The sequence below is a fragment of the Antedon mediterranea genome, chromosome 6, assembly GCF_964355755.1.
Source record: "Antedon mediterranea chromosome 6, ecAntMedi1.1, whole genome shotgun sequence".
In the NCBI taxonomy this organism is placed as follows: Eukaryota; Metazoa; Echinodermata; class Crinoidea; order Comatulida; family Antedonidae; genus Antedon; species Antedon mediterranea.
Window position 1 is genome coordinate 20,766,072 of NC_092675.1, and position 25,466 is coordinate 20,791,537.

Consider the following 25,466-nt stretch of genomic DNA (forward strand, 5'->3'; position numbering starts at 1 on the left):
AATGTATGTTGTAAACATGCTTTCAGTCCACAATGCATCCTTCAAAATGGTGGAATTATGCCAAATGCTATTTGATATTTCAGAATATCTGATTTGTAAACATTGAACAATAGAAATAAGCAAAATAAAATATCTATTAAGTGTACTTTAAATTTGAAAATCTGAAATTTTTATTTTTGTTAAATCAATTTTTTACTTAAGATATTTTATTTAGGTTTTATTGTGAATTAAGTTAAATACGAACTGTATGTGTGTAAGAGAAGGTATATTGGTAATGTCAGATAATTTCAAAGCGTCTATGCTGCTGATGTTAACAAACAAACTAGGGAAAATAATTATTAATTAAAGTAATACCTGTAGACATTACCTTAAGGAGCTGACAATAAAGTAAGTTATATATGTCGTCAAGGGAATATTTGTCTTGCTACCCATTTTTTTTCAATTATCACTTTATATAGTCCAGGTTCTAGATGGCGAAAGATAATTATTTTGTCACACATGGCGTTCCATACTCATAATATTTGAGCTCGTTTACAGACAAAGGTTAAAATTTTGACTGATGGACTAACAACATTAAAAAGACCAGTACAATTGGTCAGTTTCCAACCAGGCCACTTTTTGACAGACATAGTCATTGAGTGATTACTTAATTAATCTTAACAATTTAGTATTTTTAATATTCAACAAGGATATCATTAAAAACCAATTTGAATAATTTATTTTCGGCAGAAATTTGTTTTGTCACACATGGCGTTTCACAATCATAATACTTGAGCTGGTTTTTTACAGACAAAAGTTGAAATTTTGATAATACATAATAAAAAGACAATAACTAATACATGGGGCAAGTCTAAACAGAGTTGAAGCCACCAGTATGCCTACAATTGGTCAGTTTCCAATCAGACCACTTTTTGACAGACAGACAGACATACTCATTAATGTACTGCAATTGTTTTTCATATTCCCCAACAAGAATATCATTAAAAGCCAATTTGAATAATTTAGCAACGTATTTTCAGCAGAAATTTGTATATGTTTTTTCTCTCCTATTATGAAAAATGCCGGATCCGCTCCAGTTGACTACTAAAGTTAAATCCTTTTCAAATGTATCCACTGACTGGCCTGGTTTCGAAATGTTAAAAATTAGAATTTAAAAAAAGCATTTTGTTGCATGAAAACTTCACCTTTTCCATCAAAATAAGCCAATTTATCAAACAGAACAATGTTTATGTTTCGCCTACTGTATGTTTCTCAATCATCAAACTTTTATGAGAGAAAAAATGTTCTCATAGATATTAATTGAATGTATAATACCAAACGCGACATCAGGGTTTTCTGCACTTTATTCAATTATAGTGCCAAAAATATACTTCTGAAAAGTGCATTATCACCGTTAACTTTCCACTGTGTTTATTATTTCGCAGACAGTAGTCAAATTATATTAGGTTGTCTAAACGGATTGAAATTAATCGTTTAAATCTTCAATCGAAAAAGTATGAAACGCCGAGCATGGTACGCACTGAGCGCATAAGACGTATCATAATTTATCATAACATTCCTTGCACGGACAATGCAAACGTACAGATACAACGCAACAATAATTAGGAAATTAGCATCGACAAAAACAGAATTTCGTTTACGTATCATAAAACATTTCTGATCTATATTATAATCTGTGACCTGATTGAACCATGGAACATATCCAATTATTCGTATGATTTCTTTATGATTGGACCATAATAGCTTTATGATTGGACCATATCTCCGACTGGACTATCTACCTTAGATTAGAGTTAGCCTAAAGTCACTTCACCCCTGCCAATCAAGTGATTGACAGGGGTAAGTGTGCGTGTTACTAGATACCAATGTGTCATTCAGTATTAGCGTGGTGTAATAGCCATCGCTTCGTTGAACCTGTTAAGAAAATTAGTTAATTATAGGTAATGTTTTTGTAATAATAATTTTTAAGTGAGTCACATGTCGATATGGAAATTTGTAATTAATAATATAGAGATATCACTGTTCTTATGAAAGCAGCGCAACAGTACAATGGTCTTCGCACAAAAATGTTCAGACAAGCGGCCGACATGTTGGTTTAACCCCCATGTTTTAATCCCCATGTCCTACATTTTGGGAGGGATTGAGGCTAGAAAATGGTAGTTGACAGCTTATGGTCAATTATACATGCTTTGCTAATTTTCTCTGGCCAAGGGCAATGTCCAGCTATGTTATAATCATATGATTGCCTTCGTCGATATAGTTAGCGACACAATGTACATCTGTAGTGGACATCGTATCTAGCAAACCACGTCTCAATTATTAATTTTACCAAATTATATAATCATAATATATCATTGATTGATATGTGGTTGCCTAAATCGGAACAAAAATATTAAACATATTATAGGCCTAGTATTATCATTTATCCGTATTATCATAATTTGATAATAAACAAAACAAAATTATATAATGCAATATGATTATTTTCATTACAATAATAACAACGGTATATAAATAGGCTTATAATGGTAGATATTAATGTTTTTCGTTGCCTTAAATACACACGTCACACGTACGTATAATTAAATAAGTCACCGTGATAGAAGAAGGCCAATATATAAACTGAAGCCGATATCTCCGATAAGTAGGCCTACTGAAGGCATATTTCACAGGCATTTTAGGTTTTCAGGATAGAAGTTGTGAGTGAGTGAACGATTGTCGACGTGGGTGACTGAATAATAATTCCCGATCATTGAGGTTTAATCGGATTTGACGAGTATCAAGCCACTTCCGATTTATTTAACCTATTGTTGGTGCGGGTATTGTTGCCAAGCTCAGATCACGTCTTTAAGAACTCGATTTGCACGAACGGCCGAGTTTCACTGCACATTAATTGTACTCACATCACCAGCAGTCGGTAACCGGTTTATGTTTGCCTTTTCGAAACATTTTAAATCGTTTTAGTTATCAAGCAAACCACCTATCACCACAGGAGATTTGTTCGACTTGGAATTCGATCGGGTTAATTCCGTTAGAAACCCCTGTGCGTATACTGTATGTGTGTCAGTCCAACTCAAGTCAGCAACACTACCACCATTCCATAACACAACTGGAAATACACTTGCAATTGCCTTTGTTTTCTTCTTTTGGATTGTGACTTATTTACATTTAGGATAATGCGATCTGTTACTCGGCGTTATTGGATATTTTCATTGTCTTTTAAGGAATTTGTGTTACTAGGTATATTCGTTTTAAGCATTTGTTCTCAATGTAACGGTGCTGCCACAGACAGTACACAAGACGAAGAGGAATATCATGACCCATGTAAAGCAGGTAAAATGTTCTGTTATCATATTTTACTTATCACATTTAATTGTTATCTTATTGCATTGTTATATGTTATTTATATTTTATTTTTATCATATTTATTGTTATTATGTTTTATTGTCATATTTTATTTTTGTGTTATTTTATTTTTATTGTAAATTTTGTAATATATTTTATTGTTCACATTTTATTTTTATCATGTTTTATCACATTTTTATCATTTTTCCCTTTCTTTATTGATTTTTTCCGTAATCCAAAGGAAATTATGTTGTTTTCATATAAATGGTCAACAAATGTGTTATTCTTAAACTTTTAATCGCCTATAACTTAACTATGTAGCATGATGAAAAACTATTTTCAGGGGGCTTGTAAGTTGTAAATATTATAGTTAAAGTGAAAATTGGCGGGCATACAACCATGATTTAATTAAGTAATACATTTATTTATAATTGATTATATTAGGAACAGATTATTTCATTCATTTTTAAAATTGAAAGCAAAATTTGACCAGCAGTACAGTATTACATTTTAAGTACATACAGTACGTAATGTTACATTACGTAACGGTAACATTATAAATCAGTATTTTAAAGCCGTATTCAAATAATACGGTACTGTATAGGCCTACAACGTCTTTCTGGTTTATAACTGTGATTCACCCCTCAATTACATTTGTCGTCAGAGACATGGGACTGTGTGGCACAGCATAGGTTGTTACTAAGTTATTCTTGAATATTTGGGCCCCACAGTGGGTAATGACATTTCAGTTGCTTGTGTTGACTGAAGACGTTTTATCAGATGATCCGTAAGCAAATTGTTACTGAATTGTATTTAAGCTTGGTTCCCACTAGAACGTAACGCCAGGACGTAAACGCAACGCAAGCGTTTTAACCAATGACAAACGAAGTTATAGACTATAGTCTATAGTTAGCAATCACAAGCGAATAAGCCATCGCTTGTGATTGGTCAATTCACTTGCGTTGCGTTACGTCCTTGTGTTGCGTCGCTAGTGGGAACCACGCTTTACGGAGAATAATTCGAATAAGGCCTATGTATATTTTCAAATCATGAAAATAGTATAGGCCTACCATAAAGGGGAATTTCCTACATGTCCAAAATATTTAATAATGAATATCTGTTCTTGGTTAGATAGGTATTTTAACTGTAAACTTGTAACTATATAAATTACGTTAAATTAAGTGGACAGAATATACCAAATCTTTTTGAGTTAACGTTTTTGTTGAATTGCCAGCAAAAACCAACTAAGTACAATTATTAAGCCTAATATGTTTTGAGGTAGAAAACGTCAATGCACTATACGAAGAAGGGTATTTTGGCTTCGTCTCAATTTGATCTCGGCAGGGAATTAGCTTCAACCCAAGTATGAAATTGTTTTGGCTTCTTCGAAGTAGAAACACTTATTATCTAGTTGACATATTGTGTGGGGTCCAGAAAGGAAGACCAGAGTTTAGTTCAGCCACAAATTATATCTAAATAGTGTACGTTTTATGCAAAGAATATTTCAAAATTCCCGAGTGTTAACAAATTCAAACCAGACACGTTTTGATAAATAATATCAAAACATTCCAAGACAAGGTATGTTTTACCGGTCATGTTTTGGTTTATTAGGTTATACCTGTGGCAGCTGGGTACAGAAAATTAAGGTATCATTTTCAATTGAATGATTGATGTAATTTATAGTGTTAAAATATTTGATTTCACGAATAATGTTGGGTTCATGATATAAGTTGTTGAAATGTTGACGCGGTGGATGATGGATTTGTTGCAAACATTCTTACAAAAGTATTGATTTTCATTGAAAATTGTTATACTATTCATGGCACTTGTTTATAATAAGTATAAGTACATTTTTTGTTGATTTATTTGTTGTATATTGTCTCAGACACTTTTCTTGAATTGTGCAGAGGTGCGATAATACCCACATGCTTTAATATCTCCATGGTGATGGAGGTTATTCTCAGAGGGAGGTGAAACAGCTGAAATTAGCGACGTTTATGAGGACTGAAGCTTTCGTCTATCTATAATAATTATTTTACTTTAAAACTAATTTCACAACAAAAATTTAATTCGTAATAAAAGTACATCTGAATCCGAATATTTTGAAATTAAAATAATATAGCCTAAAGGCCCGTTTACACACGATAAATAACGGCGATGTAAATATGTTTCTCTACTATATATAGGGCCTACACACAATAAAATCGTTTTATCATTAGTTTTATTGTTCTTATTACTGATCATGACGTAATTTGATAAGATTTTTGAAAATATTATTTTTATTTATTGAAGACAGTATGAATAGAGTTTTGTAGTTTTTTTGTTTGTTTTCGGTAGACAAAATGTATCTATCTTTTTATCGTCGTTCTTTATCATCCTAGTATAAACGGGCCTTTGTCGACGAACTTATTGGCACTGTTTATTATTTACAAAATAATTTTTATATAGACCAAAACTATATTTTACTTATTTTTTTTGATAGTTTAGTTCAAAATAATATATTTATACAAAAATAAGAATGATTGAACCGAGAAGAAAGTTCAAATGCATCATGGACGACCCAATTCACCTAAAATAAATAGTTTATATTGAAATTGATAGTATCATATAATAATCAAAACAATACTCGATATAACAATTTTCTAATGACAGATTATCTGGTATAAGTGATTCAAGTGCAGGTTAGCGATATGTCCATCAGCTGGTTATCTATATTGATATAAGCAGAAAACTGTAGTAGGTGCACTGGGTTACAGAAAGTCATTGGTCTGCAAAATCTAGGGTCCTCGATAGTCATTTAGTTCCATTTATTATTACACAAATTCATAAATCCAAAGTAAAAAAACGGACTCATGAAAAATACATTTTAGAGCCAAAGTTGGAGTGGCCTTTTGAAAAGAGTGCATGAGATAAGTATGGAATTCAATATTGGAAATAGCTTCTCCTCATCGTTGTAGAAACCATTGAAAAGGAGACCAATACAACTGGTACTAGATCTACTGCAGAAGTTTCCAAAAATGTAGAAGTTCCACTTAAATTAAACCCATGCCTGATCCTCAGCGACTACTCAGTTACATCGATCCCTGATCCGTGCAAACCCTCCTATACAATAAACTGATATATTTCTATGGTTAGTTCTGTTCTTTAATAAAGATGAGAGCCTTTATTAGGCTACAAGTAGGCCTACCTTGTTTTCTAAGGTGGAGATTCTCTGCTACTCAGAACAGGTGTTGAACAGGTAAATCTTAACTAGAAAACAATTGCCACACACCGAGTCAATTAAATGAATTATGCTATCAACACCAGTGTTATTAACACTATCCGATTAATATCAATTAGTTGTAACACCTTGAAGGATTACAATTAAACATGTGCAAGAAGCCTGGTGTTTTCAAAGATTAACTCTTAAGTTGTTGACATCGCAACATTCCAACATCTTAGGCCTACTTCTTTGTTGTTATTGAAGCTTCTTGAACTTTTGTTAAAGTTGTTATAATCTCCGTAAGTAGATTTCTTGGATAAATCATCAGGCAATGTTATAAATAGACCTACTACCATTTTCTGAAACATTAAGACATTGAATCACGTCGCCTCTGTCTCAATTGTGAAGTTCTATAAGAAGGTCCTTATCAGCCAAACTTTTAAATCTGATCGAACATAAAGAATAGAAAAATGGTTGGCATTCATTTTGTTGTTTTCATTTTGGTCTATCTCTTACCACAAATGTAGTCCTATAAATGGTTCATTTGGTCAACGATCAAATATTCTGATAACGGTTGTGATTCCGTGGAATTGATCCAGATTAGAAGGTCTTCGATTTTATGACATGAATCGTACTGTTTTCGTTCGGATCCCCTAACGCAAAGAAGCATTGCTTTCAATCCTCATGTTAGAGTTTTTTGTTATAATTGTTCATACTCTCCATTTACCTTTGAAATCACAGATACAATTCTTAATCGTTTTTTACTGTAACATGACAGACTAAATGATGACAGGCAAAATGACGACGGGGCAATTACCAACCATTTTTTGGAAAGGCCCTCTGGAGTTCTTACACAGAGGCTCTCAAAGATAGTATGCCTGACTGACTGACTGTCACGGTTGAGGACAGAGGACAAGCTTGAATTGATATTAGCCAGGGTATTATAGTCCCTTTTCCAAGATACCCCATACACATTCCTTTTCAATGGCAGGTCTGGATGAACTCTAAACAATGCCAAATAATTCTTTAGAAAAGCATATATTTTACTATTATTTATAATTTTTTTCATATAGCTGGTTTTATTGGAGATATAGCACTTTCACAAGAGGAATATAATGAACAGCTAAAATATTACTTAGAAGAAAAAAAATATATTGAAGAACTAGAAAAGATAGAAAATGAAGAAAAGGAAGGTAGACAAAATGGAACAATAGCACCTCAAACAGGTATAGTTATTTACCTTCAACAAGATGATTCTGAGATCTGTGTTTCTTTTCAGTAAAAAATCTGTGTTATATGTTCAGTTAGTCTGTCAAATCGCTATTATTCTTTAGTAGCATCAATTGTCAATAGAATCCAATTACCTTTTTTTTTTGTTATTATTTGCAGTATATTATGATTATTATTGATATTTGTAGTACTTAGTAGACCACCTCCACCCACCTCAAGAAAGCGGCGAGCCGTAACGGCCAGGCAAGATAGAAGATGGCCGCATGCAGTCATTCCGTACATGATAGATGGAAATTTCACAGGTACAGTATTTTGCCTTTTTTCTTAATTTAATTTCCCCTGGATATTGGATATTCGAGTACAATAGGTTAAAACCTTGTAAGGAATATACATGTATTAATGGCTAATGTTCCTGAACAGGTTAACATTACTCAATAAAAAACCCAATTTAGTAGGCCTAAATAGCTCAATACCACTCAGTACAAACCACAATTTACTAGCCAATTTACATTATTTTGTGTTGAATATATCCATCATAAGCCTATGCTGAGGTGATATTTGTATCTTTGTTTGGGCTAGCAAAATGGCATTTGGCTAGTGGAATCTGACTAGTGGAATCTATGGAAGATACGTATGGTATGTGAGGATCCTAGTAATCGCAATCGACTGGCTTCTAATTTCTTGATGTGTTTTAGTTGAAGTTGAATTGAAGCATAGGTGGAATCAAGAAATTGAAAAACAATAGTACTGTACATTAGTTTCAGTTCAGAACATTTTAAGACCTCCCTATTTCAAATTCTTAGATCTACGGAATAAGAAAATACTTAAATACTGTAGAACCCCTATTATATTAAGAGGAAACCTTATCAACAAGCATGAATGTGCGATACTCGGGGTACAGCAAAAGAAGCTGTAATGACGGGATGTGACGTCACATACACATCAATAACCTCGCTACCAAATAGTTTATATGGCTATACGGTACCATCTTCGAGATGTCATATGGCTGCATCCGGTTTGAAATAAAAAAATCTGGCTTTATAGCTTTGAGGACATGTATAAGGGAGGAGTAGTACTTTATAAATCGTACTTTTTACTCAATAGTGTTGGATGGAAGAGGAGAAGATGAGAGAGTCCTAGACTCGGGTACCCCGAGTTATAAAGGTATTCTACTCTAGTGATCTCAAAGTACAAATAACACAAAATAAATGTTGAATTTGTCTTCACAGGCTCTCAACGAGCAATGTTTAAACAAGCTATGCGACATTGGGAAAATTTTACGTGTATAACATTTGTTGAACGAGATCCTAGGGAACATCAGCATTATATTTACTTCACCTATAAACCATGTGGGTAAGTATATGGTACATATATTAAGTATTAAAATATCAAACACAAACAAAAATCTGTAAAATATATTTCATAGATTAAACTATGAGCCTGATATTCCCAAATCTGGTCAATATATTTGTAATTTGTATGTATCAGTTATAGAATACAGCCCTGCAAAACATTTGTTATAGTGTCTGATGGGAATGTGTGTAATGAATTGAAAAGCCAAGTCGAGTGCGGTTTCTGGCATACAGTGTTGTCTATTGGACCTACAGCATTGTAACCTTCACTGCTCTGCTGGTACTAATTTATATCTGATAAAAATCATATGAAAATATAACATATTGTTATTTATTCTATGCCTCAGACCTCCTACTAACCTTGTGAAATGTTATCTATTCATACAGGCCAATGTGACTCATCCAATACATCGTTTCAAAGTAAAATAAAATTTTTTCAATTATTCATGAGCTGATCCAGGGGTTGGGCTAACAAGATACTAAAAAAAAAATTCAAAAATTCATAATTTAAAATTTAGCTGTCAAAAGGGGGAACCGTGCACCCTTGCTACCCTCCTGGATCCGCCCCTGTAATGTACTTTACTTTACCTTTAATGTACTGTAGACTATAATTACACTACCTGTACTTTACATGTCCATGTCCTCTGTAGGAAACTCACTATGTTATTAAATGTATTGTCATCTTCCTTACATTTCTGCATTTTTCTTAGGTGTATACCATCATTTTCATCTGTCACATGGTGTTCTTTGTAACCATCCTTAAAGTTTGTTTTCAAACTTATTTGGCCCCATCCACACACTTTAATTGACTTCATTGATACATAAAAACTTTTTATTTATATTGTTAATTCACTAATGTTGTGTTACTAAATTGATGTATATGTGTACTGTTTAGATGCTGTTCATTTGTTGGTCGTCGAGGTAACGGTGTCCAAGCAATCTCAATTGGCAAGAACTGTGACAAATTTGGGGTAGTGGTCCATGAACTTGGACATGTTGTTGGCTTTTGGCATGAACACACCAGGCCGGACCGCGATGATCACGTTACTATTATCAACCAGAACATCATGCCAGGTGAGTAATAATGTAATAACTAATAATGTACACAATGTACAAATTTATATTTTAATACTAATTCATTTAAACTACAAAGATAGTTTGACATCTCTGAGGCCATTTTATCATGCAAACACGCAAAGATTAGTTCAGCAGTCATACCAATATGTTACATTTAACTTGATTGATTAACAGACACCAACAGAAGAACAAAATTATTTTATTTTTCTTAATTTTAAGGTTTTCATTATTTTTTCATATTTATTTTGTTTGAAAGTTTGCATCGTGAAATCAAATGTTGATATAAAAACATACTGATAAAGAAATAATTTGATTTTTTCATGTTTTTACTAGCAGAGCAAACACTCTTAAATAAAGTTACATTAGTTAATACTAAATTAAAGTGATCTGTAAATTATCCTTTATAATTTCTCAGAATTGTTTTTTTAAGCTTGTTAACAACACTAAGTGAACTTTATAGTGGGTGTTAGTGAACAGAAAAAGTTATTTTAAAACATAAAGGTTTCTTGAGGCTTGTCTGACCTGTGTAGTTTAAATTGAGGCTAATTGGATTCAACAAGTTTCCTCTATGTTATCCTTGGAGCTAGCATTAACAAAGGCGATATCACAATCTATTAGTCGTGATACATTATGAATCACACAAAGCCAACAATTTTCCAGATTACTATCTACACAACTACTTTACATCTTTCTCAATCATGTAGTATTTATTACTCAGAATTATGTGCTGATAAGTGTCATACGTTTTTGAATGTAATGTTGAATGTCCTTTCTAAAAATCTGCCGTGATTTTGCACACACAGTCATGAATAATAATACTTTAGTAAACACTGGCATAATAGACAAGGTAAAACAAGCGTTTCCTGTATGGATAATTTTACTAAGTTACGGAATACTCCCAGATGATTTAAAAATCAGCTTTTGATCTAAACTGTGTAGTGTCAGTTGCGATTCTTAGAATACAAATGAATGACTTATTGTAAGATGTATATTTTTGGCGCAGACCCACACCTAAATTTTGTGTCTATGACCCACAATTGTACATTTAGGCCCTCGGTTATACCAGCATAATGTATGACCTGACCTAAAATAATCTGCATCATATTATTGCTAGTTAGGTAAGATCTTACGGACTGCACAAAGTAGAAATGATTTTAAAAATCTTGAATAGGTCTGAAAATAGATTGAAGGCTTTAGTCTGCTCACTAAAAGTTGACTGACAGTTAGGTTTCAAGAGTTAGATTTTCAAGTTGTTTTTGTAAAGCACTTCAAAAGTAAATTTCCACAGAAAAAGTGAATACACCTACTACTTCATTTGTGGTGTTATAGCTTGTTTGTATTGAAAAATCCCAAAAGAACCATTTTCTTTGAAACCGATTTTGGTAATGTAGCAGCTTTTCATTTTTAGTACAATAAACCAGTTCTGTCGGATAGCGTTCTTTGAAATGATTTCATCTATTACCCACAACACAATGCGTCAAATGTTCCCGTTGTTTTCAGTGTGAGTTGACCTCATCTTGATCAAAAGATCAAATTGAAACCGTGTTTATGTTGCATCTAAAATTGCTCTACGGAAACTGGTCTTGTTCAGTGAAATAAGATTCAATGAAACCGACAATTGGGAACCAACATTTCTGATATTAAGAAAAAAGATATTCTCCTGCTCAATAAAAACAGGCCCTAAAAATCAAAATCTGTTTTCTCTGGCCAAGATATTGGATTCTAGTAGTACCTGTTTTAAAATTATGTAAAGCAGGTGAACTGCATGAATACTTAAAGCTCTACACTCAGTTCCTTTGTGCTTCAATTTCAAAGTTCTTGGCAGTACCAGAACATTTTTGATTGCAAAAGTCTTTGTCCTCAGCAACCTATTAATATTTTACTTACTAACAGGTGTGTTCGTCCCTTTCCACGTACTGTACAAGTAGCTATTAATTTCTCAGATACGATCCTTCGAGTCAGGACTTATTGTACACCACATAAGGTGGTCGGCATCTAGTACGTATCATCCTCCAATGATACAAATCCCAGGTGATTGCCTTGGCGTTTCCATGAGCAGAATTTAAGCTCTCCGGAAAGTTGAACCACATGCACAGGAAAAGATTTAATAAGAGGTGCAACTGGGTCGTTGAAGAATTCACATTTTTTCAACAATAGATTTAGATATAAATTGACCTTTATAAAGCCTTTTATTTTTCAACGGAATTTTAAAATAAAAATATTTTCATTTTTACAACCTGTAATATTGATTACCAAAGTGTCTGTATTTGGCGTAAAACAGTCGTAAAAACTTTTGGTGTTAAAATACCATGTAATTATTACCGAGTATCATGAATTTCTGTATATTTATTTTATTTATACAGTCAATACAATTTTCTTAAATCAAGTCAAATCAAGTAAATTTATTGTCATTTGTAAACATATAAAAAACATTTACATTGAAATGAATCTTGAAACCAATATTTTCCCTCAATTCCTGAAGTATTAATTTGTTTGCATTTTACCATGATAAAGAGTGGCCTTACATGTCATGAGACATCAGCTGAATTATAATGTTGCCAAGTCACCCCTAACATTACGAGTTAAAACTGTCTCCTTATTTTAAATGATGTGTTACCTTACAGACTATATACACTAAACAAAAATTAACAAATGGTGTACTGATATGAGGATTCTTGTAACATAAACAGGGTCTGAATTTGAACCAGGATACCTGGTAACCCATACTCATCAAGAAGATGCCCTGTGTTTTTTAGATTGAACAAGAGCCATGTACACTGGACCTTCATTGTTATCCGAGAAGTTCTACTACCAGAGACTTGAACCTGTGCCGATATTATGATTTGGTTTGCGGAACTCCTCCTTTAATAGCTTTTTAATTACAGTATCTATTTATTCAAGTTTTGTTAGCTTTCACCAGTTATATAAAAAATATTATTCTAAACATATACTTTGCTTAGGTGAATGGTCAGAGCAGCTTCTTCTTTTCCTTCATCACTAGTGTTTATATAGCCAGACATTTATTACACTTTTTCTTGATAAAACCAGATGTAAGAATCTATCAAACATAACAACTCATGATGTATAATCAACAACAAGTTAACCACAGTTTATTGAACACAGGATGTAAACTTTAAGTTTAAGTGTCATTGAAAGTGCGTTTCAGACCAGAGTTTGATAGCGACTTAGTAATCTTTGTAACACTTGGCAGATATGACAATGGTAGAAAAAATCCATACTGGCTTTAGTGTGAGTTTTCCTCCCAGTTTCTACCTATACTGGATGTACATCCTATATTTTGTTCCTGGGGTATAAAGCTTGGTTCCCATGTGAACCCAACACAAGGATGTATGCACGCCACAAGCAATTTGACAAATGTTTCCAAGTGGAAACCAAGCTTTAGTCCCTGGCTGCCAAACTTTTCCAAACTTCCCATTTTCATGTTCAACTACTGTACTGTAGATTGGTTGTCGTTAAATGTCATTAACATTCAATCACTTTAATTTATTGTTTTTCTTCACCTGTACATAAATTGTTTTCTTTTTAACATAGGTTATTGACATTTATGATATATAAAATAAATAATTTATGATATAATTTACACTACGTACAAGAGGATGCATACATTGTAAACATGTTTTATTTATAATAATATATTAATATAAATAAAACAGGCATTTTTATTTATAGCAATAATATTATTATAAATAAAACATGTTTACAATGTATTTTATTTATAATAATATATTTTACACTGTATATCAAATAAAGAATGGAGGAAGCAGTAACATTGAGGATAATACCAAAAGAGTGGTAGGAGTAATTGTCATATATACTCCCTTTTTTGGGGGGAAAATAGTGGCAACCATTTTGTTCAGGTCAATGTTTTCCTGATAAATGTTTCACTCAAAACATGAATTATATGTTGATTCTTTTTCTATTAGGATTATACACTGAATATGCGTAATGTTCAGATTAGCAAGATTATGTTTTTAGTAGAAATTAAGTCAATTGATGTTATCTTAAATTTGTACTGTCCCTAAATGAAAAAGTGTATTATTTTTGTAAAAACTTGTTTTTTTTAAATTGTAAAGTTCTTCAACTACATCATATTCTTGGTACTAACTAACCTACTTACGTGTAAATAAAATCTTTGAATTTTCAACCAAATATTTTTTAAGTAGACCATATCCTAAAGTGCTACTATACTTAATATTACATTGTACTAACTTTCACTTTATTGATTGATTTATTTTATTCAACACTTTTTATTTAGTTTTATACCATTTTTTTGTTGATAGGACAAGAATACAATTTTCATAAACTGTCGGCAGAAGAGGTAGATAGTCTGAGTGAGCCTTATGATTACTACAGCATAATGCATTACGCTCGTAATACATTCTCACGAGGAATCTGGCTGGATACCATCTTACCTCGCAAGGATCCAGAAGGAGGTGAACGACCGGAGATTGGTCAACGAAAGCATCTAAGCCCAGGAGATATCACACAGGCTAACAAGCTATACAACTGCCCACGTATGTGAAGTATTTATTAATCTGTTGACTAAATTTAAATTGGTGGCATTTACAAAAGCAGTGCAGTTCAGTAAACAATAAAAAAAAAACAAAGCAGAAAATGTTGAAAAAAAAGTAATGATTATTATAAATAAATATAATAATAATTTATTTGGAAGCTACATTTTTGAAACAGTGGCACACTTCTTGAATGAAAGTGTGCCAGAGTAAGTTAAAAAAATATATATATGTATATATAATAATAATAATAGTTAAATAAATAATAGTGAATATAGATTACATACAAGCCATATATGAAGGGGAGTTAAAGCAACCAATCATATTCCTGTTCCTAGTTTTAAAAAAATTATATAAGTCTTAATGCCAAACATCTGATTAAAACCTTATTTTACTATTACTTTTGTTATTCATAAACATCAATACAGTACCTTGTTTTGTTTTAAGTTTGAAAATCTGATTAAAATCTTTAAGTTTAGAAATAATATTGTTCTTAAGTTAATTTAAATTATCAAAATATTATTTTTATTTAAAGTGTTAAAATATTATTATCTTGAGGCACTTCCAGTTCTAAATTTGATGAATTAATTATGATTCTAAATAAACACAAAGTACTGAACATGTTCATATAAGCTTAGTGTATGGTATCCTGTGTGATTGGTTCCTAATTTAATTTCCTCAGCCGAGCATCTCATTTCTATACATACTGTATTGATATATGGTATTAAGTAGAGTTTCCAACAAATAGAGGAAGAAGCATTAAGCAAATTCCTCGCTAGAGATTTGGGGGGGGGGGGGGGGGGGGTTATAGGGTCAATAATGTTCTGTTCCTGTATCCTGTATACTAGGAATATATACTGCAGCAGTTTTAAATTTCCATGATTTTTTAATTTTTTTTTATTCAGTATATTACACAGAGGCGCCATACAAGGTGAAATTTCCACGATTTCAGATGATAATTTAAAGTATTGTCTTTTGTTCAGTCTAAACAATTTATAGGGCCTACCTATTGTTTCTAGGAAGGTAAATGGCCATATGTGACATACCTAAATATGAAAGGTTTATTCAGTTAAGCCTTTTATAGCGGTAGTATAATACTAAAGCATGGCTAGCCAGAATGATATCTACAACCCGTCCTTATTCAGTGTTCTTCCACATGATGGGTCCCAAAGGTGTCCCCTAACAAGTGTTCTATAACTGTATATGACAACACAATAGCTTTCTTGCCTACTTTGTATTAGCTAACCAATGTCTGGTAAAAAAGATCTTAATAATTTGTTTTCAGAATGTGGTCGAACTTTGCAAGAAACTTCAGGAAACTTTTCATCTCCTAACTGGCCAAATGCAAATCAAAACGAGTATTGTGAATGGAGAATATCTGTGACCCCTGGTGAACTCATCAGACTAACCTTTACAGGTTTTGACATCATCCAAACAAACGACTGTTGGCACGATTATGTAGAAGTACGAGATGGCCATTGGCGGTATTCAGACCTCTTAGGTAAAATGTTTATTACTGTAATTAACTAACAGTAGTTGACAAAGTAGTGATACATTTTAGTTAAATTATTGTGATACTTTTACCAATACATTACATAGAGGGAATCTTCAGATATTCATCATTAGGATAGGTTTGAGCATTGTACAATAGAATCCCTATTTAAGAGGAAAACCTATGGGATCCAACAACACATATATTTGCCTTGTTTGTTTTAGGGGAAGTGTCCCATGGAATAGGAAATGTTTGTGTAGTTAAAGTGTTTTTCACAAAAATACCACAAAGTTTTTCTGAATATTCCGATTTACTTTTAAATGCAATGTCATCACCCTGTGACTTGTGTGAGCAGACTTAAATCAATGACATATGACTTTTTGTATCGCAAATATAATTGATAGGTGGTGAAAGATTATGGTATTAAATATTCAGAATATCAAAATGTAGGACTATTAGTGAACTTCTATCATTTAACTTGTTGAAAAGTTTTCATATTAGTATGCAGGGAGGCTTTTTTGAAGAGGTTTTTCCCTCCTCCCCTCTTCCCAACATTCCACCCTTCCCAACATTCCACCCCTGATCATACATACATAATGGCAGAATGATTCATTATTTTACAGAGGTTAGAGCTTGTATAATTGCAATGATCAATGTGACTGTATAATTGAATTGTGTGTGACACATTGACAGAGACACATGTACAGAATTATTACAGAAAATACTGTCTATTGAATTTAATATTTCAACTTTTCGTTCTTGCTAGGTCGTTTCTGTGGTTCTCGTCTTCCTGCACCTCTCATATCAACTAGTAGTCGTTTGTGGATAAAGGTTCGCACAGAGCACTACTACAGCCGAGGTTTCTCAGCTAGTTATGAAGGTGAATATACATTCTTTTAAATCTGCCCACTTTGTTTTAGTCTAATGTTTTTTTGGGTATGATGTGTTTTTCCCAACTTGGACTGTTACACTGTATTGCTGTGCATACAAATGGTTTCATTTGTGCATTCATGATATGGAAGATGAAACATTTCATCTTTCAAGGAACATATTCGTTACTAAGCATAAATAACAGCCTTGATCATTATTTGATGCATGTAACATTATAAATCATCTGGCTAAAGCTATATTCACACTTAATACTGTATACAATTTTCCATTGCCGTCTTCCAATGAAACATTGTGAATGTAGCTATAGATGAGTTTGTATGTAGGCCTAGAGTAAATATTGTAAACCAATTTTGAACTGGAACTGCAGATGGTATCATGTGATCCTACACGGACAGAAAATAAAGTTTTTCGAATTGCAAATAATTGAATTCAATCTAGTAAACATTTGTGTGTGTTCCCCGCAGCAATATGTGGAGGGAGTATCATTGGGAGATCAAGCGGAAATCTGCAGAGTCCTAACTATCCTGATGATTATAGACCAAATAAGGAATGTGTTTGGAAAATACTGATGCCAGAGGATGAACAAGTTGGTCTTCGTTTCCAATCTTTTGAGGTGAGTGAAATAGTCAAAACATTTTTTTAAAACTGTATTACATTATTTCTGCTTCATACTACAGGAGTGTTATTGTAAAGATTTATGTGCCTATATATGGACATGATGATGTCATATCATTACCATATTTAAGCATATCACTACCATATTTGGGCACTTTTTTTGTCAAACTAATTTGATAGTGTACACAGAGCTTAAGATCCTATCAACTCTAATCTTTGTTGTCTTTCACAGATTGAACGCCATGACAATTGTATCTATGATTATGTTGAAGTATATGATGGCCATGATGAAACGGCTGAGAGCATAGGTCTTTATTGTGGTTACAGTATTCCAAATGATATTAAATCCAGCACTAATAAATTGATGGTGATATTTAAATCTGATGGGTCAGTCAATAAGGCAGGATTTTCAGCTAATTATTTTTCTGGTGAGTGTTTATTTTTGTTCTATATTAGGCATATTGCTAAGGACTGTAAATAGGGATTGTTTCACTGTACAGATATAGGAATGACAATCCATTCTCAAGGCAAACATACACACAGTGAAGTCGTTTTGTCATGACAAAAAAAATTATGATATCTGACAGGCATTTTATATTTATATATATATGTATTTCTGATGGAAAATGTGTTTTGGTACAACAAAAGCTGTTGAATTTTGAATATTTGTTTGATAAATATAAAATCAACCATGCTGTCTGCAAACTGATGCAGTGAGTCCAAAATAAAAGTAGTTTGGAACCTTAGAAAAAAGAGTCTATAACAGAGATAAAGAATAACATGTTGCCTAGAAGTTCGTATTCAGGGTGGGCAGAGTAAGCATTCCATATAGGTCATCACCACCATAACTTTTCTTATTATTATTTTTCAGAGGTTGATGAGTGTAGTTGGGCAGACAAAGGAGGATGTCAACAGCTTTGTATAAACTCTGTCGGTAGTTACTCATGTGAATGCAGACCAGGCTATGAACTCAAAAGTGATGGAAAAGGTTGTGAAGGTAAGAAGATGAAGGAAGATGTTTATATGGTAGAAAGTTATTGATGATGAAATTTACTCTATTATGATAAAGTGGCTTTGATCAATAATGCTGGTTCTATGCTGATTTGCAATGACTTCTGGTTGAAAATTAGCATGTGTTGTAATGAAAGAAATAGGTTTAAAAAGATCTTGTGGAGAACATTGGTAAGAATTGGTTTAAGATGAGGGAAAGTGAAAATATTCATTGTGAAAGTAATGTAGAAATAGAAACAAACCTAGATTACTTTAACCAAATTGTTTTGTAGTTGCTTGTGGTGGATTTTTAACAAGTCTTGAAGGTAATATTACAACACCTTCCTACCCTGATAATTACCCAAGAGAAAAGAATTGCGTCTGGCAGATAGTGGCTCCAGCAAACCACCGTATCTCATTGGAATTTAACACCTTTGACCTGGAAGGAAACGAGGTAGAGTAATATTTTAAAATTGTTGAGGTTAATAGGGTACTTGGCAATATGGTCTTTTCCGATTTGTTCCTAAAATACTGCACTGAATTTGCCTTCCGAATGTTGAATTCTGTTATTGTTAAAACTTACATAAGTGTTTTTGTCAACCAATTCCAGAAAGCCTGAGCTAAAACCTTGATTCCATGTCTCTTGTGCTTATTTATGTAGTATTCATTTATCAATATACTGGTTTATCAGGCTGTTACAGCAACATTCAGGACCCACATATGGAGGAAACCCTGGTGCCACAACTAATAAATAAAATGCAAAAAATATCTGTTGCATGTTGTATTTGTACGTATTTGCTTTCCATATGGATGGACTTGAATTAACAAAATGACAGTATTCCTTTGGCAATACACAAACAGAGTATGCACTAATTATATGTTGAATATTTGCCTATCTATTTTTCAGCAATGTAAATATGATTTCACAGAGGTTCGGAGCGGTTTACAAGGTGGTACACTACATGGCAGGTTCTGTGGCGAGAAAAAACCAAGCACAATTACATCCCGACATAACAATATGCGTATAGAGTTTCACTCTGATAGCACTGTCTCTAAACAAGGATTTTTTGCCACCTTTTTCGCAGGTATGGCTGAAGTCTTTAAACAGATATCAGTACAAGTAAACATTTTACTACTTATTCTTCTAAAACAATCTCACTTTCTCCTGTGGTTTTCTTTCCGTTTATTTTTTATTCTGTACATGTCGATTCCGAATCAGGAATGACGGTGCAAACAGGTAGGTACAAATAAATGGTTTCAACATTGTGCCCCAAACTATTCATTGATTCTTTTTCTTTATGGCAACATTCACCATCTTCTCTACACTTCTTTTTTCACGATTTTCTTTCGATCTTTCTTACTTGATCTTATCCATTTATTGTTTGCATATTTGTATTGTATTTTGGCATTTATTCAACAAATGTTACTTTTAATAGACTTCCTTTGGTTACTTCCCTTTTATTCACTCGTCCTGATGTCCAAGACACACATCTGTGTGCTGGTGCAAAATTGCATTAATGTCTCTTGTTTCTTGACATCTTCATTATTTCCAATATACCTCATGCTTTGTCACAAAATGTCACAACCAAAAGCAAAGCTCTGCAAATTAAAAGGAGGAAAAAGATCAATCAAAACGATACAGTAAAACAGCCATTAAATTTGCAGGGCTTTCGACCAACACTAGCTCTTCATCAGAGTGAGTTAGAGTACTTGGACAAAATTGAGAATAGAATTTTGTAGTTATCCAAAGTATCCTCCAGGATTACAACAAAGTCAGATACAAAATTATAAAAACAGTAGATATATATTCTGGCTTTACATAAAATGCTGAATCTCAATAACCATCTGCTCTTTTGAATAAAGTGTACACATTCTGCTTAAAATAGCTTTAAATTATTACAAAGAATATATTGTACCTTGGAAGATCTATTTCATCATTTGTGCAAGTGGTTTGTAATAAAATTTGTTCAATTTGTTAGAGATTGTTCTGGTGAGGGAACGAATATTCCTGAACTATATCTGCCATGTTGAAAACAACTATTAATCTTTTGCGAATGTCAAGAGTTTCCCTACTGTAATAATTCAAGTCTGCGTCAGTGAACCTTTTAATATATGCACTATCACAAAACAACTCTTAGGCAATGGATGAACTATTTGATATTAGAGGGGTAGAAATTGTTCAATATCTCAAATTCAAGACAATTAAATGGTGTATGGTACTCAATATAGAATTTCTGTTTTTATTGGTAAAAAACAAAATTTGTTTTATTTGCAGATATTGATGAATGTGAACAGAACAATGGAGGTTGTCAACATGTTTGCAGTAACACACTTGGTAGTTATACCTGTTCATGTAGAAATGGATTCACACTACACCAGAATGACAAAGATTGTAAAGAATGTTAGTAAGACTTTGATTTAATAACTCTTTTAATGGGTGGCCTCTAGAGAACAAGACAAGACTGTTCTCCCATAGGGCCCAGTACAAGACCATGATCAGCACAAACCAGAAAATGATCTTCCATCTTCTTTATCATGAACATGAGCAATATATTACACATCTTGAACAAACACCTCTCACATGCTAATCCAATACCTTTGTTTTGTTTAAATTCATTTTCCAAGTAATTATATTTTTAATTTCTTGTTTGATTATATTACATGTTTTCCATTGATATAAAGTTTGCGGTACACCACGTGTATTAGTTCTGAAAAGAACTGTTGAGTTTCTCGACGTTTCGATCAATATGCTTTGATCGTCCTCAGGACGTCCTCACTAATACACGTGGTGTACCGCAAACTTGATATCAACATGTTTTCCATTGTTTTTTAATAGCTGGATGTCGTCATGAAATTCAAAATTATGAGGGTGTTATAACTTCACCAAACTGGCCAGATAACTATCCAAAGAGGAAGGATTGTAATTGGCATATCACAGTAACTGCTGGACACAAGGCTAGGCTTGTAAGTCATGTGATCCATCATTTGATTTGTTTTTATTTTGGACACTCTAAAGCTCTGTCTACACTGTCAAACTAGTTTGACAAAAAAGTGTGATGTTCCCAAATATGGTAGTGCTATGCACAAATATGGTAATGATATGACATCACATTTGTTTGTCACATAAAGTTTGATAGTGTAGACAGAGCTTAAGAAAAGAATCTAAATAAATACAGCTTATAAGGAACTTGTTTCTTGCTTCTAACAACAGTACAATATGCCAAGAGTAGTGTCTTATAAGATTAATGTCCACTTTTATTTATTTTGTCTTATTCCAGTCTTTTGAGGAGTTTGATGTGGAAACTCACCAAGAGTGTGCATATGATTATGTGCTACTGTATGATGGCACTTCGTCTTCAGGTCAGATGTTAGGTCGTCTCTGTGGCACTCAGATCCCTGATCCTGTGCTTGCTAGTGGTAATAATATTTTTATAAGATTTTTCTCAGATGGTTCTGTCACAAGAAAAGGATTTAAAGCAGAAATTGACACAGGTATGCTTTATATATATTTTAACTTGTTTATAATCTTATTTATAGATTTTATTTTGTTTATGAAAGGAAGTTGAAGGGTCATTTACAAATTGACTATAATATTAAAACTACTCTCTTATTTTAATTTTGTTTAGAAATAGTTTTTAAACTGATGATAATTTTGTTAAAATTTGTATTTTGCCTTTGTAGTTTGTGGTGGCGTATTAGAGGCAACCTACGCACCTCAGTTGTTGTACTCACATGCTAAACATGGGGATAGTATATACAACTCACAGGTGAGAATTTTGTAAATATGTTCATACTGCTTTTATTATGAATTGTTTATATTATAACACAATTTGATGACCTGACTTTGTTATGTCTTGCAAATTCATAGTGCACATTCCGGCACATTGGGCATAATTACTCGCTTAATCCATTGATAGCATTTTGGCAGATTCTAAATCTAGACAACAACTAATGACAGAATACACCATATGTTTATCCATTTTAGGAGGATTGTTCATGGACAATCATAGCACCAGATGAGGCTGATCTACGTGTACGGCTTTTGTTTTTGACACTCGATATTGAGCATGAAACAGAATGTGATTACGATTATGTTGAAGTATTTGATGGGGACGATTATGCAGCCACTAAAATTGGTCGCTATTGTGGACACAGGGTAAGTTAATAAACTTAAAGTATGCACATGTCCCGCAATCCTTTGTAAAAACTATTCACCTTAATTTTGATGATTTTACATTTTTTGCATATCAATTGATATACTAAAAATGAATTAATTTATAAATATTGAGAAGTATAAGTGAGAAAAAGCCACCCCAACAGAGATTCGAACCCAGAATCTTGTGCTTAACTGAGGCTTTTATGGTATAGTTCAAATGTGGATAGTGACTTTTAATACTTTTGAAGTGGTATGTTTATGAACAGCACTAGTTCTTAACCGTATGCACAAGCAACAGAGATCAATTTGATGCTAATATCTTATGATATTATTAATTCACAAGCTGGGATATCTAAATATCTAAAATTTTGTAAATTAATATGTATATATATTCTCTTCCAGGTACCAAATGATATAGTATCAACACACAACACTCTTCATATAGTGTTCCGTAGTGATGATACCATTCAACGTAAAGGCTTTTCAGCAGAATATGAAATCACGACGTAAAAATCTTCTTTAGTAAAATATAATTATAATTTTAAAACAATGATTTCAAGTTATTCTTTTATTATTAAAAATGCTTATTTGTTTAACCTGATGTTGTTATCAATGATAAAGGAAGTATAGAAAGGATTAATTATATCAACTCGAGTAGTTTTTGGAGATTCCCATTTTATTTATTGGAGACTAAATCTGCCAAAAACTGTATGCTTTCCATGAGTATAAATGGTTACACAGTTTGCAGTTGCCATGTTCATTTAATATTATATACATCAAATGCATAGTGATATTAAAATATATATGGTGTTCTTAGATCTCAATTTCAACATGATTATGGGATTCTATTAATAAATCTTATATTCTCTTCCTACTGGCAATCAATTATTTAGCTATTTAAAAAAATGTACTGATACTATATTTTAAATAGTTATTAAATTCAATAGTCATGTTAGGGAATAGAAATAATTTAATATTTGTGTTTGCTATCTATTGAACTAGATTGTACCTCATTTTTGTCCAGTTATAATTTGGTGATTTCAATAAATATATAACTAGTACAATCAGGTTATAATGTATATAAAATCTTTTAAAAAAAACTTTAAGTGTATCATAGTAGACCTATTTTTAAAATGATTCTTACCTATAAAAAGTATGTTGTCTGGTATTTTAGAATTCATTATTTTATAAATTAAAATACTCTTTCAAAGAGTCATTGAATAAATAACAACACATTATATTGTTCTTCTGATACATTTCTGTTAACATGTCTCCTTCGAATGTTAGTACCATCTATGTTTATTTAAGTGGCTATCCTACCTGTATACAACAAAATAATAATAAGAATTGTTAAATGTATATTTAATTGAAAAGGTATCAATTGTTTTATTTTTGTGTAGTCAGCTTGTATGGACAATTATAGCAATATTGAATTATAGCGTTTTTTTACACAAAGTGATTATATTACACCATGAGATGACAATGTGGCACATCTATTAGTGCATATTAATTGACTTTTAAAAAGGTTGTATTTTAGATGATTTTGTTTAAAAAAAGCACAATGACCAAATTTTAATTAATTTTTTTTTATACAAAGTGGTGGTCCTATGGCAACATATGATGAATCTATGGAAATATACAAGCACATATAGCACTATTAGTGCATATTAATCGAATTTGAAAAAGGTCATATTTTGGGTGATTTTGTAAAAAATGACCGAATTTCAACATTTTTATTTTTCCATACAAAGTGGTTCTATGGCACCATATGATGATTCTATGGCAATATACTTGCACATATAGCACTATTACCGGTATGCATGTTAATTGAATTTTAAAATTGTCATATTTTGGGTGATTTTCCCGGAAAATTACTATAGCATAATAAACATGCGCAGAGGCGACTAATGGGTTCTGCGCAAGTCAATTGTGCTATCATAACCATATTTAACATAAATGGTTACTATATTGCATAATAAACATGCGCAGAGATGAATAATGGGTTTTGCGCAAGTCAATTGTGCTACAGTAACCAATTTTGACATAAATGGTTACTATAGCATAATAAACATGCGCAGAGGCGACTAATGGGTTATGCGCATGTTAATTGTGCTATAGTAACCAGTTTTATCGAAAAATAAAAAGGTCGAAAATTGGCAATTTAAAAAAAAAAAAACCTGTACTATAGTACAAGGAAATTATCGAAAATTGCCGATTTTCGACCCTTTTATTTTTTGACATAAATGGTTACTATTGCATAATAAACATGCGCAGAGGCGACTAATGGGTTCTGCGCAAGTCAATTGTGCTATCATAACCATATTTAACATAAATGGTTACTATATAGCATAATAAACATGCGCAGAGACGAATAATGGGTTCTGCGCATGTTAATTGTGCTATAGTAACCAGTTTTATCGAAAAATAAAAAGGTCGGAAATTGGCAATTTTTTTGAAAAATCCCTATAGTACAGGAAAATTTTCGAAAAATTGCCGATTTCCGACCCTTTTATTTTTTTACATAAATGGTTACTATTGCATAATAAACATGCGCAGAGGCGTCTAATGGGTTCTGCGCAAGTCA

At 32.5% G+C, this 25,466-nt stretch overlaps 1 protein-coding gene across 1 annotated transcript; it reads left to right on the forward strand.

Moving 5' to 3' along the window:
• Positions 1–2,890: 2,890 nt before the first annotated feature.
• Positions 2,891–24,675, forward strand: LOC140051051 (tolloid-like protein 2). Its single transcript, XM_072096127.1, has 19 exons — positions 2,891–3,333; positions 7,621–7,773; positions 7,966–8,079; positions 9,007–9,130; positions 10,025–10,203; positions 14,508–14,741; positions 16,024–16,239; positions 16,997–17,110; positions 17,586–17,734; positions 17,969–18,164; positions 18,608–18,733; positions 19,020–19,180; positions 19,634–19,811; positions 21,002–21,127; positions 21,563–21,690; positions 22,005–22,218; positions 22,408–22,493; positions 22,712–22,882; positions 23,285–24,675. Exons 1-19 carry the CDS (start codon positions 3,177–3,179, stop codon positions 23,390–23,392), a joined length of 2,934 nt encoding a protein of 977 aa, XP_071952228.1. The 5' UTR covers positions 2,891–3,176; the 3' UTR covers positions 23,393–24,675.
• The last annotated feature ends 791 nt before the right edge of the window (positions 24,676–25,466 follow it).

Excerpts from the sequence above, each read along its gene's own strand:
- LOC140051051 (XM_072096127.1), top strand. The coding sequence starts at position 3,177 with ATGCGATCTGTTACTCGGCGTTATTGGATATTTTCATTGTCTTTTAAG. Across the intron at positions 21,691-22,004 it reads CTGGACACAAGGCTAGGCTT|TCTTTTGAGGAGTTTGATGT; the intron begins GTAAGTCATGTG and ends GTCTTATTCCAG. Across the intron at positions 22,219-22,407 it reads TAAAGCAGAAATTGACACAG|TTTGTGGTGGCGTATTAGAG; the intron begins GTATGCTTTATA and ends TTGCCTTTGTAG.